General features: G+C 35.2%; 1 protein-coding gene across 2 annotated transcripts in view; it reads right to left on the bottom strand.

The window, feature by feature from the left end:
- PLXDC2 (plexin domain containing 2) overlaps window positions 1-17,051 on the bottom strand; it is a 461,353-nt gene that overhangs the window by 206,827 nt on the left and 237,475 nt on the right. For both annotated transcript variants that reach the window (XR_012093899.1, XM_008002439.3), the window contains exon 4: window positions 3,376-3,445. Coding sequence is in view for 1 of the 2 variants with exons in the window: in XM_008002439.3 (XP_008000630.1) it covers window positions 3,376-3,445 (70 nt within the window). In the remaining variant the exon portion in view is untranslated. The remainder of the gene's footprint in view (window positions 1-3,375; window positions 3,446-17,051) is intronic.

Here is a 17,051-nt window from a genome sequence, read left to right as displayed (position 1 = left end):
CCAAGTTAGAATTTTAATATACCATACTTCAAAAAATAAGATATATTTTTCTTGGGCAGGAAACTGGTGAGCTAAGAGGCAAAGGAAGAAGGGAGATTTACATTTTACTTTTGTCTGTTTCACTTTTTAAATGTCCACGTTATTAGTTTTTCAGATATGTAAATATATTACTTAATAAACATTTTAGTATTTTACGTAGCAAATGAAATAAAATAGAGCTAAAATTTAAACCGCTTTCTTATGAAAACTGTAAGTAGAAACCTGTGTAGAAAGAGAAGGCAAATTGTTCTATGATCAAGGTAAGTAATACACATTCATTATTAGCTTTTAAATTCATATCACTTTTGCTTTTCAGTCTCATGTCCAACTTCCCACAATTCCCCATATTACCTTAATTAAGAATCACCATCTCTCTACATACTTACATACTGGGACCAAAATTATCTGTATAACGTTACCTCTTCTTTTCCCCATTATATAAAGTAGTAATTAACCCACCTCACATACTCCCATCTCATCACCGTAATGGTACCCATGATGGACTCAGGTAAAAATATCATTCCTAGGATAGCTATTTGATTACAAATCAAATCCTCAAACTTAAATCTACATTTTCGAACATTTAAAAGATCACACTAGCAGGCTAATAATAAAAAAGAACCAATTAAAATATTCAAATAGAAAGAAAATAATGCAGTGTGATATGCAAAAAACACATCTTGGTGGTATCACTAATGAAACTGTTTTGATGAAATTCACAGAGAACTAGTTTTCTAGTGCTTGAAATATTTGTATTCTGAAGTATTTTTAATATAGAAAGATAAATGAATGCTTTCAGATTCCACTATCAGTGAACCAGAAAATAGATGATATTTCCAATTCCATTGCACATATGGATTATTGAAGCTTTTGAATATTAAAATGTTTAATAAGCAAAGATTTTATTTTTATAGTTTATAAGATAAATGACCAGATGCTTTAGCTGTAATTCACATTTTAAACTAGAAAGTTAAGCTTATTCACAGTAAAATACATATACAAAGAGGGGCCATGGTAAACTATGCATATGTCTATATTTTAAACAACTTTCCATTTTTAAGTTGTGCTGATCTTAGCAATAACATGAGACATTATCTTGACTTAATTTCAATGTTAAATTTGTGTCCGTGTGGAAAAAGATAGAGAGATATCAAGGAAATACGGGAAATGGCAAAACCATGAAGTAAGATGAGGAGGATTATGGTTTAAAGCATTCCCTTTATTTATTAGCACAGCTTGGATTCACCATGAAAACATATCACTTTAATTTTTCCCACACCCAATGTAGAAACAGGTTCAAGAGGAATTTGTAAACACAAAAAGAACTGACAGTCAACAAAAGAGGCATCTTTGTGTTTCTACTTAAAACTCCCAGCCCAGGTCTATTGAGAATGGCCTGCAGTCAACTCGTGGTTTCCATTTTCCTTCCAAGACTTGTGTGGTTAAGAACCTTTTTAAGATTTGTAAGGATGGCAAGCATCTGTCAAATAGGTCTATCTGCTTATGACGTCTGTCTAGTCAATCACAGAAGAGATCCAAGAAACATTTTGAACACCAATTTTTCTGTAGTCTTAACTCTCATTTAAGACTCAGAGATGTTTGAGTTACATCATCCCTGGAAACCCATAGCTTATCATTTATATTTTCTTTTTCTGATTTCCGTTTGTTTTTTTCTTTAGAGATAGGGTCTTGCTCTGTTGCCCAGGCTGTAGTGCAGTGGTGTGGTCATAGCTCACTGCAGCCTCAAACTCCTGGACTCAAGTGATCCTCCTGCCTCAACCTCTCAACTAGCTGAGACTACAGGTGCATGCCACCATACCAGCTAATTATTTAATTTAATTTATTTTATTTTCAGAGATAGAGTCTTGCTCTGTCAGACAGGCTGTAGTGCAATGGCATGACCACAGCTCGGTGCAGTCTCAAACTCCTGGCCTCAAGTGATCCTCCTGCCTCAGCCTCCTGAGTAGCTGGGACTACAGGAGCACCCCACCATGCCTGGTTAAGTTTTTAAATGTTTTTGTAGAGATAGGGTCTCACAGTGTTGCCCAGGCTTGTCTTGAACTCCTGGGCTCAAGCAATCCTCCTTCCTGGGCTTCCAAAGTAGCTGGGACTACAGGTGTGAGCCACTGCACCTGGGCATATTTCATCACTTGTATTTCTTAAGCAATTCCTCACATTCTGCTTCACTTTACCTAATATTTCACTAAGCTACACAACTCCAAGGCAGAGATAGACTTATTTACCATCACTCAGAGTAGGTGCTCAAAACACTTCCATTTACTTGTTGATATTTCTGATTACAAATCTTCTTCTTCTGAATCCTAAGTACCTTCTAGGTCTTATATTAAAGTATGGCAAAAAAAAAAAAATGGCAATGCTTAACATGGTTTCCACACCATCCAAAAGACCCCTGGTAAGATTTGGTGAAGGAAACAGACTCTGTCTATGGTGCTTTGGGCATAGATGCTCACAGCCTCTTTGTACATCTATAGAATTTCTTTTAATTTCTTCTTTACTTACTGTTCCATTTTTATGTGTTTTTCTCCTTCTTCCCTACCCCTGCATCATAAAGCCTACAGGGATATTCCCTGGCATTTTGCTTATTGCTTCTAGTAGCACTTGAAGACTAAAATATTTCTGACTTCTGAGATACACAATAAAGAATGATAATTACTTTGCTAGGATATTGCTAATCTCTAAACTAACCTCTAAGCTTGTGGAGAAAAATAAAATTTAAAACATTTGAGCTGGATTTCAGCCTTTATTTGAAGACTCTCAAATGAGTTGTCAATCAAAATAGGTAACACTCAAGGAAAAAAATGATCAAAGCTAATGTGCATATGGTTGTGGGTTTTTGTGTATACGTGTGTGTGTATATATGTACATATATTTTATATGTTTATATATATTTATATATTTTTATATTATATAGGTTTATATATATTTTACATATTTTATATATATGTACATATATATAGCAAATATATACATTAAAAGAAAATTTAAGATCACCAGCAGCTTCATTAAGCAGCCTTTCTTTCTAGCTGTATTCCAACTTCTGCCATGTGGACAGTCTTACCAAACTACCAAAAAGGAATTAAAATTTGGAAGAAAAGCAGAGGTGATCTAGGTTGAAAATTATTATAAATACTTTTTTTTCTGCTGAGAAGTTTTCCAATAACAATACCCTTTGTTTGGTTTTATTTATACCTATGGCTTTGTGATAAAACACAATGGTTTTATCAATAAACACCCATCTTGAAATATAGAGTACATTAAAAATAACTGCAGTCAAACCATAGATTACTTAAGGTGAATGGGTAGAAAACCACTTACCCCCAGTTGCTACCGTGATTTCACGTAGGAAGTGGCCATAAAATGGAAAATCGAAGGACAGATTCACTCTCTGCAAAAAACAACACCAGAGAAGAAAATCAATAATATGTAGCATAGTAAATGTGAAATGAAGAGTCTTTCACTTAAAACAAAAATGATGCTTCTACTTTACCCCACAATTATTCTAGTTTGCTTTTAAAACCTGAGTCCTCGGTAGTACTAAATAATATAATATTTTTTTTCTGGTAATTAAAAGTTTGAAGTATGTGAAAAGAAAAAAGTTAACATCACCACTGCATTTTAGTTGTCCACTGAGTAATCAGTTCAGTCTTGATGATAAGCAACTTATTCTGAGGTTCTTTTTAGTTTGACTAGTTCCTCCAAAAATAGTAGGGCATGTTATGTCAAGATTTCATTGGATTAAAAATCAAAAGCGATTTTATGTTACATCATTACATATTTAATTTGTTTTATGTACATACCATAATGAAAAGCAATTTCATGGAAGATGTCTTGCACCAATGGATCTAGACCTAGAGGCTTTTTTTTTTTTTTTTTTTTTTTTTTTGAGTCAGAGTTTCACTCTTTTGCCCAGGCTGGAGTGAAGTGACACAATCTCAGCTCACTGAAACCTCTGTCCCCCTAGGTTCAAACAATTCTCTTGCCTAAGCTTACAGGCACCTGCCACCATGCCAGACTAATTTATTATATTTTTAGTAGAGATGGGTTTTCGCCATGTTGGCCAGGCTGGCCTCACACTCCTGACCTTAGGTGATCCACCTGCCTCAACCTCTCAAACTGCTAGGATTACAGGCATGAGCCATGACGCTCGGCTGACCTGCAGACATTTTTATCTTTCAAATACAATCAGCTCTCCAAATTTAGCATATTATGTCCACTCTTAAAAATACAAGAGCTGTAGGACAAACAATATTGGTTACTGGAGAGTACATTTGGAGTACATTACAGATATTTAGGGAGACAGTTCCTAGATTGCACCGTTTGTTTTCATAAAATGGGGCCACAAGCTTTAGCTCATAGTATTTAACTATACAGATATATAGTGCCTATTTTTAAAAATATATATATACATATATATGTATGTATAAAAATGTTAAATATATATTTTTATATATGTGTGTATATATATCTGTTAAAACCCAAAACATAAAAAAAACCTAATCTTTGTTATATGTTTGAAATGATATTAAGTAGAATATATTATTATTAGACAAGAAACAAGAGAAACACTAAAAGTAATGGCAAAAACCGCAATTACTTTTGCACCAACCAAATATAATACAGATGATCAACTGAAATAGAAGTATCCAGAGGGAAAGTAATTAGTTGGTTGAGAGCCCAACAGCACACATGTACAAACTACCTATAATAACAGGCTATTACATTAAAATTCCACAATTGCTATATTGTATCTCTCCCAATATACAAATTTTAAAAGTAGAAAAGTGTATCTAGATTGAATTTAGCTTTTTCCAATTTTGCAAATGATTGCTTTTTTACAGCTATCACGATTTCTAATGACTTATTTGACATGAAATTAATCACTCAAAATTTAAAGCAACTTTCAATTAGATTTTCTTTTTAATGCAAGCCTCATCTTTATAAAAGATTTATGATCATTTTTATTTTGTGCTGACTAACAGGAACAGCAAAACTCATTTTCATGGAGCTAACTGAAATAAGTGGTCACTAAGAACCCTAAAATGAAGGAAGGATTCAATGGCAGGATCATTTATCTCAAAGATGTCAGGAATAATTTTATAAAAGCACTTGCTTAATATATTGTTTTCCATCATTCTAATTTATTTCCATGCTCATCAGTAAATTGGTAAAATTTACCTTATGCATTCTCACTTTTAGAGTCAGAGTTTGATTTAAACATATGTCTCTAATGAACCCTAACAATTACCACCAAATATGAACCAAAAGACTAGGATATGAGTTTCTCAGTCACTGTAAGTATTTAAATATGTTTGGAATTAGATGAAGATACAGGGATACAGATTTAAGCTAAAGACCTTTTCTTGAGGACAAATAGATCTTCAAAGGAAATTTGCAAATACATCAATAATTCTGACTGAAAAGGTTCCCTGTTGAAAGGACAAGTTTTCCTTAGTTACCACTATTGCCTGCTTCACTCTGATATGGAATCACGATGGCAATCTAGGAAGATACTGTCTGCTAAACAGTTGTGTAATCCATTCATTTCTTGCCAGTCACTACTGATACTCTTCTCCAAACATCGGTCACTATCATTGCAATAACTTCCTCATACGTGCCATGGCTCTATTTCTCTTTAAATTCATTCTGTATGCGAGGGCCTCAACTCCCAGGCCACAGGCCATGGCCTGTCAGGAACTGGGCTATGCAGCAGGCAACCCAGGGAAGCTTCGTCTGTATTTACAGCTGCTCCCCATGGCTTGCGTTACCACCTGAGCTCTGCCTCCTGTCAGATCAGCAGTGGCAGCATTAGATTCTCATAGGAGCGTGAACCCTATTGTGAACTGCACTGGGAGGGATCTAGGTTGCATGCTCCTTATGATATCTAATGCCTGATGATGCATCACTGTCATCCATTACACCCAGGTGGGACCTTCTCATTAAAGGTAAACAAGCTCAGGACTCTCACTGATTTTATATTATGGTGAGTTATATAATCATTGCATTATATATTATAATGTAATAATAATAGAAATAAAGTGCACAATAAAGGTAATGTGCTTGAATCATCCCAAAACCATCTCCTCCTACCCTCTGTGGAAAAACTGTCTTTCATGAAACTGGTTCCTGGTGCCAATATAGTTGGGGCCTGCTGCTGTATATTACCTAGCATATCACTCCCCCACTTGAAATCATTCAATCTAGAATTCCATTCTCACTGAGAGTCATGCCAACAAGGTGAACATGAGTTCTAGGGCACACCATGAACTAGTCCCTGGTATTTGACAACTTTCGCCCTCATACTCTCTGCTCCAGTCAGCCATAGGCAACATCTTTTAGTTCCTTGCACTTGCTACACTTAGCTCTTATCTGTGGTACAGATACGTGACATCCCTTCTGATGACAATATTCTGTCAATCTTGGTCAGTCATGGCTTCCATATTCTTCAAGCCTTGCCTTAGCTTGGATTACCCCTAAAGCCAATCTTGATATAAGGACTTAGGGGCAGACAGTTTATTTGGAAGGTGATCCCAGATGGCACTTGCTCAAGGGACTAGGAAAAGTGAGACAAGGAAAAAGGAAAAAAAAAAAAAAAAAAAACAATAGCAGGTATAGTATTGGACATGTTATCATTATAACCGATTGGGCCTCAGTCCCCATGGACTGAGCAACAGTAGAGAAAAAAACAAAACAAAACAAAACAAAAACATGCCGCAGAATCATTTAACCGGAGGTCAGGAGGCTAGGACATTCATCTTTCCAATCCTACAGGAAGGACTTTGTGATTAACTGGACTTAAAAGTTTGGAGTGAGTGAGAGACATCTGGAATCAAGCACAGATTTCTAAGATTTCTAGCTGATTGACTGGTGAACCACAGTGTCACCAATTGAGATTATGAATGCACGAAGAAGAGTCATTTTGGATAGCTGTGAGTAAGAAAACTTGCTGTGTCACTAATTAGTTATGTATCTTTTAATTAAATAATAAACGACTCCAAATAGTATATAAAACAAAGGACTCTTCTGCAACCAAAGAGGCTAATAGAACCCTGGGCATTGTCATAAAAAGCAATGTCAATGAAAAAATCACAGCGCTTTGGGAGGCTGAGGCGGGTGGATCATGAGGTCAGGAGATCGAGACCATCCTGGCAAACACAGTGAAACCCCATCTCTACTAAAACCACAAAAAATTAGCTGGGCGTGGTGGTGGGCACCTGTAGTCCCAGCTACTCGGGAGGCTGAGGCAGGAGAATGGCATGAACCCGGGAGGCGGAGCTTGTAGTGAGCTGAGATCATGCCACTGCACTCCAAACTGGGCGACAGAGCAAGACTCTGTCTCAAAAAAAAAAAAAAAAAAAAAAAAAAGAAAAGGAAAGAAACGTAATGCTGAAGCAATGGTGTATTTACTACAGCTTAAACACTATGTGCTCTTGGATTTCATCCTTAAGAAATATTTAACATGAAAGAAAAAGAAATATTCAAGAAAATGGTGGTGGGAAAACCCAACAAATGGATTAAGAGTCTTGACAAAATAGAAAATAAAAACTCTGAAATAAAATATTAAAGAACATAAAAGGCATAAATAAAATCAACTGAATTTGCTAACTACCTTCTTAAAATTTATGGAAAAGAGTTAGCTCTTTGAAAGAAGGGGGAATGGTAACTTTGAGACAGACAAAAGAAGTATTACGTCTTCATATGGTAGAAAATAAAATTATGAAACATTTTTTGACGACTTGGTCGAAGTGTACAGAGTCCAGGTGGTTTGCAGTAAATTTATGGCACCTACATCCATATATGACTGTGCCTTAAGGCCACATCATGCTTTCCCAAAACATATCCTATTACAATTTCTGGGGGCAACAGACTATCAGACTCGTTCAGGTCATACTCCTAGATTTCTGAGTGTGTCTACACCTCTTCTTGCCCTCTTTACATATTTTTCCTATGTTAATTGCTATCCATTTTCACACTAATTATTACAATCTCTGCTAATTCTTTTTTAATAACACAGGAATTATAATCCAAAATATACTCAATTCCCATTTGACTTGTTTGCCTATTTCTCAGTGGTATTGCAAAGATGAATTAATTAGTCAACGCCTCAAAACCTTGAATACAGAAACCTTTTAATAAAGAGTTAGGAATCCGGAGTGGGCATATCTATAATCCTCAAAGTCATGTTTTAAAATGTCACTAATAAAAACTTCTTTTTGTTTTAGGACAGTTTCTTATTTACTGTCATAAAGTCATACTTTTCTGACTCCTCAAGTCTTTTTATTTCAGCTTTATAAGAAATAATCCTGCTGAAAGCGGCTTGCAGGAAGAAAATTAGTAGTCACCGTGGTTTTCATAATTGCTGATCTCATGAGTTTATCATAGCAAAGGATCAAAAGAATACAATGAGCAACCACTTATTCAAGAATGAATTAATAATCATTAGGTTTTACACACATATTTTAATATTCTATTTTTATTCATTCAAATAATTATGTTTGAGGGGCACGTATTTGTCTCCTAAAACTCTCAAATAGGTGAGATGTTATTCTTATTGGTAAAGTGGTATTTATGATTTTTTTCCAAAAAACAATTTCAAATATAAGATCAAATAAATATTGAGTCACATTATTTTCAGTTCATTTATTTATGTCAAGTATTAACTTTGTGAGTTGTAAAATAAAAGAAAAATTATATTTGCTTTATTTACATAAATATTTCTAGTATATTGGTGTATTTCCAGTAATATTTACATCTCTAATACATAAAAATGATTCAACAAACACCATATACCTATGATAAATTTAACTGGGATGTGATATTTTCTTCCAAGATACATGTAACAATTTACTAACTTTATTGAAACTGTATAAGGTCCACATAAAATTTATTCACCTATAAATGCTTAGAATAGATTATTGTTGTCTTGCTCCTTTACTCATCATAAAACACACATTTTATAGTCTTTTTTTAATGGAAGTATGTGGAACTGTATTTTTAAATATTTAATCGCTCTTTCCAAATTATTGAATGCTTTAGCATGGGTTTGGAGTTGCAGAGACCTGAAATTACATTTCAGCTTTGGTATTTAGTAACTGTGTGATTTCATACATTATTTAACCTTCTTTATTTTTAAAATTTATTTATTATTTATTTATTTATTTATTTATTGAGACGGAGTCTCACTCTGCCACCAGGTTGGAATGCAATGGCACGATCTTGGCTCACTGCAACCTCTGCCTCCCAAGTTCAAGTGATTCTCCTTCCTCAGCCTCCCTAGTAGCTGGGACTACAGGCATGCGCCACCACACCCAGCTAATTTTTGTAATTTTAGTAGAGATGGGGTTTCACCTTGTTGGCCAAGATGGCCTTGATCTCTTGGCCTCGTGATCCGCCCAACTCGACTTTCCAAAGTGCTGGAATTACAGGTGTGAGCCACCGCACCCGGACTATTTAACCTTTTAAAGCCATAGTTTGCTCATCTGTAAGGTCAAGACACTTCTTCAAAAGGTTATCATAAGGATCAAATGACCAAATAATACTTGGACCATCATAAGCATTGAGTCAGTGAAGTATAACAATATACTGTGTACACGAAGGTGTCTAGCAATAGTTATTTAAAACTAGTTTCCTAAACAAGCATAGCTCCTTATTTGATTCCTAATAAATAGCTAAACATGATTTATGTTCTTTCAAATACAGCACTGCATTATCACAGCTCTTAAATAATTAAACTAATTCTGGTTAATTGTTTTTCTAATAGAATCGTTATCTCAATTAGACATGTTTCTAGGCAATGTTATGATGTCTTCATTTTTGTCATATTAAAATAATCATAATTATTGTATATGCAGGTGTTAAAAGAATGAAATTAACATTTAATATATCAGACATTATGCTAAGTATTTTGCCTGTATTTAGCAATAATGAATGCTAAAATCAGTAGGTAGAGGTACAATGAGAAGCAGGACATTTGTATAGTCTCAAAGCATCTTTCAACAAGATTTTTTAATTACAAAAGGAAAAAATGGTAGCTTTACAGGGAAAAGACAAAACCTGTTAGGCATCACCTTAACCAGGTAATCAAAATTAACCTCACACTAATGAGACTTATTATCATCATGTACCTCCCGATATGATGCACGAGGAAGGACAAAATATCATCCCCATCATAATATTGCCAAAAACAGAGACCTACATTTAATCATTGAAGCAATAGTAGACACTCAAAATCAGGGACATTGTACAGAATAACTGGCCAATACTCTTTAAGAGTGTCAAGTTCATGAAAGACAAAGACTGAGGAATTGTTATAGATTGAAGGAGGCTAGAATATTTGACAAATAAATGCTATATGGGTCCTAAGTTGGATCTTGAATAAGAAAAAATAATTTGCAGACAATTAGGAAAATTGGAATAAGGCCCTTGGATTATTTAAGAGTATAGTACCAACACGAATTTGTTGAGACTGTTAATGGTATCGTGGGTATATAAGGTGTTAAAATTTATGGCACTAGGTGAAATCTACATGGAAACTCTTTAAAATTTTTTTGCAAGTTTTTTATAAGTCTGAAATTATTTCAAAACAAAATTTTACAAAAATAAAGGATGAGTGATAAATTCAAATCACCAGTAGGTATTAGAGCTAAGACTTCAATCCAAACATGTTGGGCTCCAAAACCCTGCATTCTGACAACTGTATAATTTCTATATTTTTTTTATACTACGTGATTCGTTTTCCACCTGTTATAAGCCTTCAGTGATTGTGTTTTCTATATGGAATCTTTAATATTGTCAGTCTTTCACTCTTGGTAGACATAACAACATAATTTTCTTTAAAAATTAGTAATAGTAAAACATCATTTGAAAGCACCTAGATGCATGAGGCCAGAGACACAAAAGAGAGAAAATTTGAGAAAGGTGCAGAGCAGTCTAATTAGATCAAATGCACCAAATCACAGGGACTGGGCTAATAGAGCACCAAGCTGGACTGAGCCATTGCGCCATTGGCCACACCTGGGCCTAGGCACAACAGGGGGCCCCTGCTCACCCAGTGACCAGCCCAGTCTCAATGACTTCTTTTTTTCTTTTTCACATTCCAGGATCAGATGTTTTCATTTCTTACCCTCTAAGGATAGTTCCAGGAGCATGTCTTCTGAATGTATAAGACATTTACTTTCTTTTTTAAAATTCTCAGTGGTAATTGTCATTTCGTGCTTTATTCCCCTATTAAACTGAAATAACTTTGCTTATAAAAGTAATATAGGCCAGGTGCGGTGGCTCATACTTGTAATCCCAGTGCTTTGGGAGTCAGGAGGATCGCTTGAGGCCAGGACTTTGACACCAGTCTGGGCAAAATAGCAAGACCCTGTCTCTACAAAAATAAAAAAGAATTAGCCAGGCATGTTGGCCTGCAATCCCAGCTACTCGGGAGGCTGAGGCAGGAGGATTGCTTAAGCCTAGGAGATCCAGGCTGCAATGAGCTGTGATCACACCACTGCAATCCAGCCTGGGTGACAGAGCAAGACCATGTCTCTAAAAATATAAAAAATAAAAGTAATATAAACTCAAATGTGGTTGACAGAAAAAAATTAAAATTGGCAGGCTTTCACAACAAGCGAATATCAAAGAGGGAAAATAAAACATGGAGAGGCATATATTTGAATAAGAGCATTGCAAACTTCTTTGTTATACCATAAAGTAAGATCCTGCTTCCAGGCCCTAAGTGAGCCTAGTGTATCCCAAAATAAAATAGCACAGTGGGCAGGATCATAATAATGCTTTTACCATGTAGAATTTTTTTTAATGGGATTTTAAGCATTCTCATACTCTGGGAGGAGTTGACAGACATGGGTCATTAATCCAGTTCCTGAAAACACTGGAAACCTAATTAAAAAATCAAAATGTTCATGGAAAGGGCTGATCAATATACAAATGCACAAACAAAGAACTGGCTACTTCTTTGAGAATAAAGTCCATCAATTGAATTGATTTTCCGAGTTAGAAATTCTAACCTCTTCAGCACTTTTTTCATAGCAGAACTTAGAACTTAATTAATCCTGGCTATTGAATGGCGCTCTTCAAGGGAATATTCATAAACTGGAAAACAAAACGTAAACATTTGCAATTAGCTGATGCTGGTGCACATGAACCTGAGAATAAGTGAACAATCACCATATCTTTTGACCTCTCTTACTGCATGGTTCCCAGCAAACATGTGGCTACAGTAGCTTGCCTGTACTTGCAAACGCTGAGAATTATTCATATTAGTTATGTGATATTTACAACTCTGGCAGAGTTCAGAGAGTCCAGCTGTTCAGGGATACAGAAAGAGTGTGACAGGATTTTATAAAGAACCCTTCAAGGACACATGGGGTTTGGGTGAGAGCCAGAAGGAATTGCTTCTAGATTTTTCATGCTACCCTAGAAGCAAGTCAAGAGAGTTCTCCAAGCTTCTCAAACCTCAAGGTGCGAATGAATCACCTAGGGTTCCTGTTACAATTCAGATCCAGATTCAGGGGGCAGAAATCCTGCATTTCTAGCAAGCTCCTGGTGCTTCTGATACTGCCCCCTGAACCCCACTTTGAGCAACAAAGCTCTGTGTTATATAAGCGGTCTTTGAAACTCCAAAATCATTGCCGTAAGGAAACTTTGGCAAGAGTGAAATAGGTTAAAAGGAAGAATAGACTTGTTTCTGGAAAACATAATCTCACTTTACCAGGTAGCACTTGTATGCCCTAAAATTTTCCATTGACAGAACTGAAATCTAGAGGTTCCTGCTAGCCAAGTGTCTCTAAAACTACGGTTCACAAAGCCTGAAGGTTGTGACGTTTTTGTGACATCCTTGATCAATGATCCTCAAACAGGGCAAGACAAAAAAATATTTTGTTGTGTTTATCGTTCAGATAATGGAAAGGTCCTTCCTTTTCTCAGTAGATAACAATCTGCCTTTCAGGGAACAAACTCCCTAATTTCCAGTCAGTGGAAAATGATTGTTTTTAAAGGTAAATGTTTGCATAATAATTATTATTATTGATGTAACAGATATCTTGGACACTATTCCAGGTATCTCTTTAAGCATTGTACAAATGCTAAATTATTTAGTCCTAATGACCAACCTTAGGAGGTAAGTACTGTTATTACTTCCATTTAATAGATGAGGAAGTGATTAAGAAAGAGTTAATAACATGATCAACGTTAAACCTCACAGTTGGCAAAGTGAGGACTCAAATCCAGGCAATCTGGTTCCAAGTCCATGCGTTTTGACACTACTCCACTGACATGTTAGGATGAAACGTTCCTAACACACAGGAATGATGAATCTTCTAGGTGATGGGTACCCCAGATGCTCCAACTTCATCATTACACATTCTATGCATGTTACAAAATATCACCTGCACCCCATAAATATGTAAAATATTATGTACCAATTAGAAAATATTTGAAATTCAGTGGGTAAAGTTCATGAGCGAAGCAACTAAATAATTCAAAATTCAATTGCTGATTGAAATTGAAATTTAGAACAAGTTCAATTTTCCTTCTTCATCCTCCTTTGCTAACTTCTCTTTTTAAAAAAAAATTATTTGGAAATAATCTCAAATGAAAGAAAAGTTACAAAAAATAATATAAAGAGCCCCCCACCTCTTTTTTTAAATGCAGATTCATGTTTTCCATTTGGCCACATTTGTCAACTTTCTAATTTTTGTAAAAAAAATAAGTAAATTGATATTTCTCAACACAGCGTCCAAGAGTTGCTCCCTAATGACATCCTTGGCATCCTACAGTTTAGCCCACATGGAATCAGAACTAATGTGCTTTACCTTGGCCCAGTTATTAAACTTGAACCTTACTTGGCATTTCTTTACAGACAGATGCTGCAGGGTAGGAAATTTCTGGCAATCTATCATTAATAGAGAATGGCTAATAGGGTTTCACTTCTAGCCCCATTGGAATTTTAACAGAGCACCTCTAGCAAAAGGAGAAAAAAGATGCCTATTCTCTGGGGCTGGGAATTCCAGGCACACTAGACATTCTGATGGGAAGGCAGTTTATAAACAATCCACATAAAAAGGGATGAGTTTGTGTCCTTTGTAGGGACATGGATGCAGCTGGAAACCATCATTCTCAGCAAACGATCGCAAGAACAGAAAACCAAACACTGCATGTTCTCACTCATAGGTGGGAATTGAACAATGAGATCACCTGGACTCGGGAAGGGGAACATCACACACCGGGGCCTATTATGGGCATGGGGAGGGATGGCATTGGGAGTTATACCTGATGTAAATGATGAGTTGATGGGTGCTGACGAGTTGATGGGTGCAGCACACCAACATGCCACAAGTATACATATGTAACAAACCTGCACGTTGTGCACATGTACCCTAGAACTTAAAGTATAATAATAAATAAATAAATAAATAAATAAATAAATAAATAAATAAATAAAAAACAAAGAAAGAAACAATCCACATAGAAACCTGGCCATTTTGTGTAGGGTATTATCCATCCATCACCTAAGTGATATGCTATAATTAGGTAAGAAGGAACAGACAGAAATAAAGATATTGGGACCAGGTATAAAAAAATTTTAAAAATATACTGAAATACTAACCTGCCCAGGAAATCTCAATCTTCAAACACAATATTTTATAATTTAAGATTTTTCACAAGAATTAAGATTATCTGCTTTCAGATGTGTTTACTCTAAAAAAATGTTATATTCCATTTACAGTTTGCTAAGTTTTCTGTTATGAAACATTTTCTTTCAAAGGAGTCATGTAACATCTTTATCATTTAATAACTTTAGGATGAGAATATGTTTTACACTCATGTTATCTAAAATTAAACTGTCGTAAGTCTTCACAGGCTCCTGAAGAGATGACAGAAAAGATGATAAGAAATAAGTTGGAAAAGAGAATCTCAGGTGAAAGGCAGAGTAAATACACTTGTTTATTGCACCTGAGACATGGTTGAGGGGTCTCCTTTTCAGCAGCGTTTATGGTTATAAAAGTTTAATATGAAACCTTCTAACAGGGTTTATCAGAAACCTAAAATATTTGCCTCACTCGTGACTTTAAAAGGTGAATAGATATTTATCTATCTAGAATAATTTTACAGCCATCACTGGTAACAGAGAATGTATTATATTACCTTCCATGGCTAATGTTATGTAAAAAATGGTGCTCATCCTTCACTTAAGACCCAAGATGAAGAAATAAGATTAAATTCTAATGAAATAGGAACTCAAATACGATCTGTCAAATAAGAAGGCAACTTCTTGCTTTGGGAAGCTAAGATTTCTTACATGAAGAAGAAATGGATCAATGTGAATTTCTTAAGGCAACTGTCCTTAAGGCTCTCCAAAGTCCTTTCCATGTCTAAAATTTGGTTCCTAGATTCAGGAAGAATAGCAAGAGTAGATTAAATTATTAGTAATATGCATGTATTTATGTAATTATGTCAGCAAAAGGAGTTAGTTAACTTCAGCATATTAGGTGGGCCTAGGGAATGTTTAATCTGTCGTAAGTGCCATCGGCAGGACAGGGGTAGACTGTTCCATGCACTTATTGGCTTCCAGGCTGGTGGACCAGCCCGTTTCCCAGGCATGCAGAGAAATGCAACTCAGCCACTCGAATCATGTTAGCTTTGTGCAATGAAAAAGAGTCAGGCCCTGGAATAATACTTGGGACAAAAGGGATTAACCTCAAGTTTGGTAAGTGACCTAAGTATAATTCAAGTAAAATGAATTAATAGTGGAATTTCTTAAACTACATAAGTAACTATCAAGTGCCATAACATTTCATTTTAATATATTGTATGTGGTAGGCAGGACAGACATTACTATCACAACTACTTAGTACAGGAAGAAATTGACAGGGAATTTAGGGATTTGCCCAAGGTCTCATAGTTGTAAGAAACTTGAATTTGGATCTCATGATGCCAAATCCTATGCTTTTGAATCCCTGTTATTTTTTAAACAAATTAATCCATGATTACTTTGGAGTGTACATCTGTTTTGTAGGACGTTGAAGACTAGAACACGCCTTTTAAATATCCAAAGAGAATTCCTTTACTATTTTGCAACTACGAATTTTCTGAGTATTTAGAATTTGATTAGAGCAAAAATATGAATAGTATTCAATAAAATATTACATTATGTCGAATATATTTCTTCCTTTATGTATGTAGAAGACTTTATTCAACTGAAATTAAGCTACAGAGACATATGCAGATACGACTTATCCCAGTCTGTTATCAAACTGGAGGAAAATCCTACGAGTAAAGACAAGTAAGACCAGGTTGATAAACTTGTGTCTCACTTGAATTGAAGCAACTCAAAAGACAGAATGCAGCAAGTTTATTCAACCAGTCAAATGTAAGAGTAAATAAAAAGCAACCTATTATTAGACATTACGAACAGAACTCAGGCAAATACATACAGTCTAGATAATCGCCTAATAGAGAAAGCAAATTATATTGCCTTTCAATTTAATCCTTTTGAAAAATGAGCACTTATCAACAGATTTTTTGTTGCACAGAAAAAAATAAATGTGTCCAATATGAAAAACCAACTTACTAAAGTCACCATCAGCAGCCAAATTTAGTTCTCCCAACTTAAACACTATGCAAATATGAGACTCATTGCTAACTGAAGCAATGAGTTATTTTCCTGAAGGGAATAAAAGAAATCTCCAGAAAACTTAATTTTTAAATGAATTTTTCTATGTATATTCAAGTAGTCAGAAATGTCATCAAAGACAGTTCAATATAAAAATTTTAAACAACCAACACATAAAAAGTCAAACAAGTTTCATTAAAAACCTTACCTGCATTATGACAGAGATAGAGTGAGACAGACAGAGAACAGCACTTCAACCATTTCATTTTGCTGTTGTTTCATATTTAAAGAATCAATCTTCCTACCAACATACAGAAAGATTAAAAAATATTTAAGCCAGAGTGTGTTTATGTCTGGCAAACAGTATATTGGCAAT

Source organism: Chlorocebus sabaeus, chromosome 9, assembly GCF_047675955.1.
Source record: "Chlorocebus sabaeus isolate Y175 chromosome 9, mChlSab1.0.hap1, whole genome shotgun sequence".
In the NCBI taxonomy this organism is placed as follows: domain Eukaryota; kingdom Metazoa; phylum Chordata; class Mammalia; order Primates; family Cercopithecidae; genus Chlorocebus; species Chlorocebus sabaeus.
The sequence above is the reverse complement of the archived record's forward strand: the minus strand, read 5'-3'. Positions and strand labels throughout refer to the sequence as shown.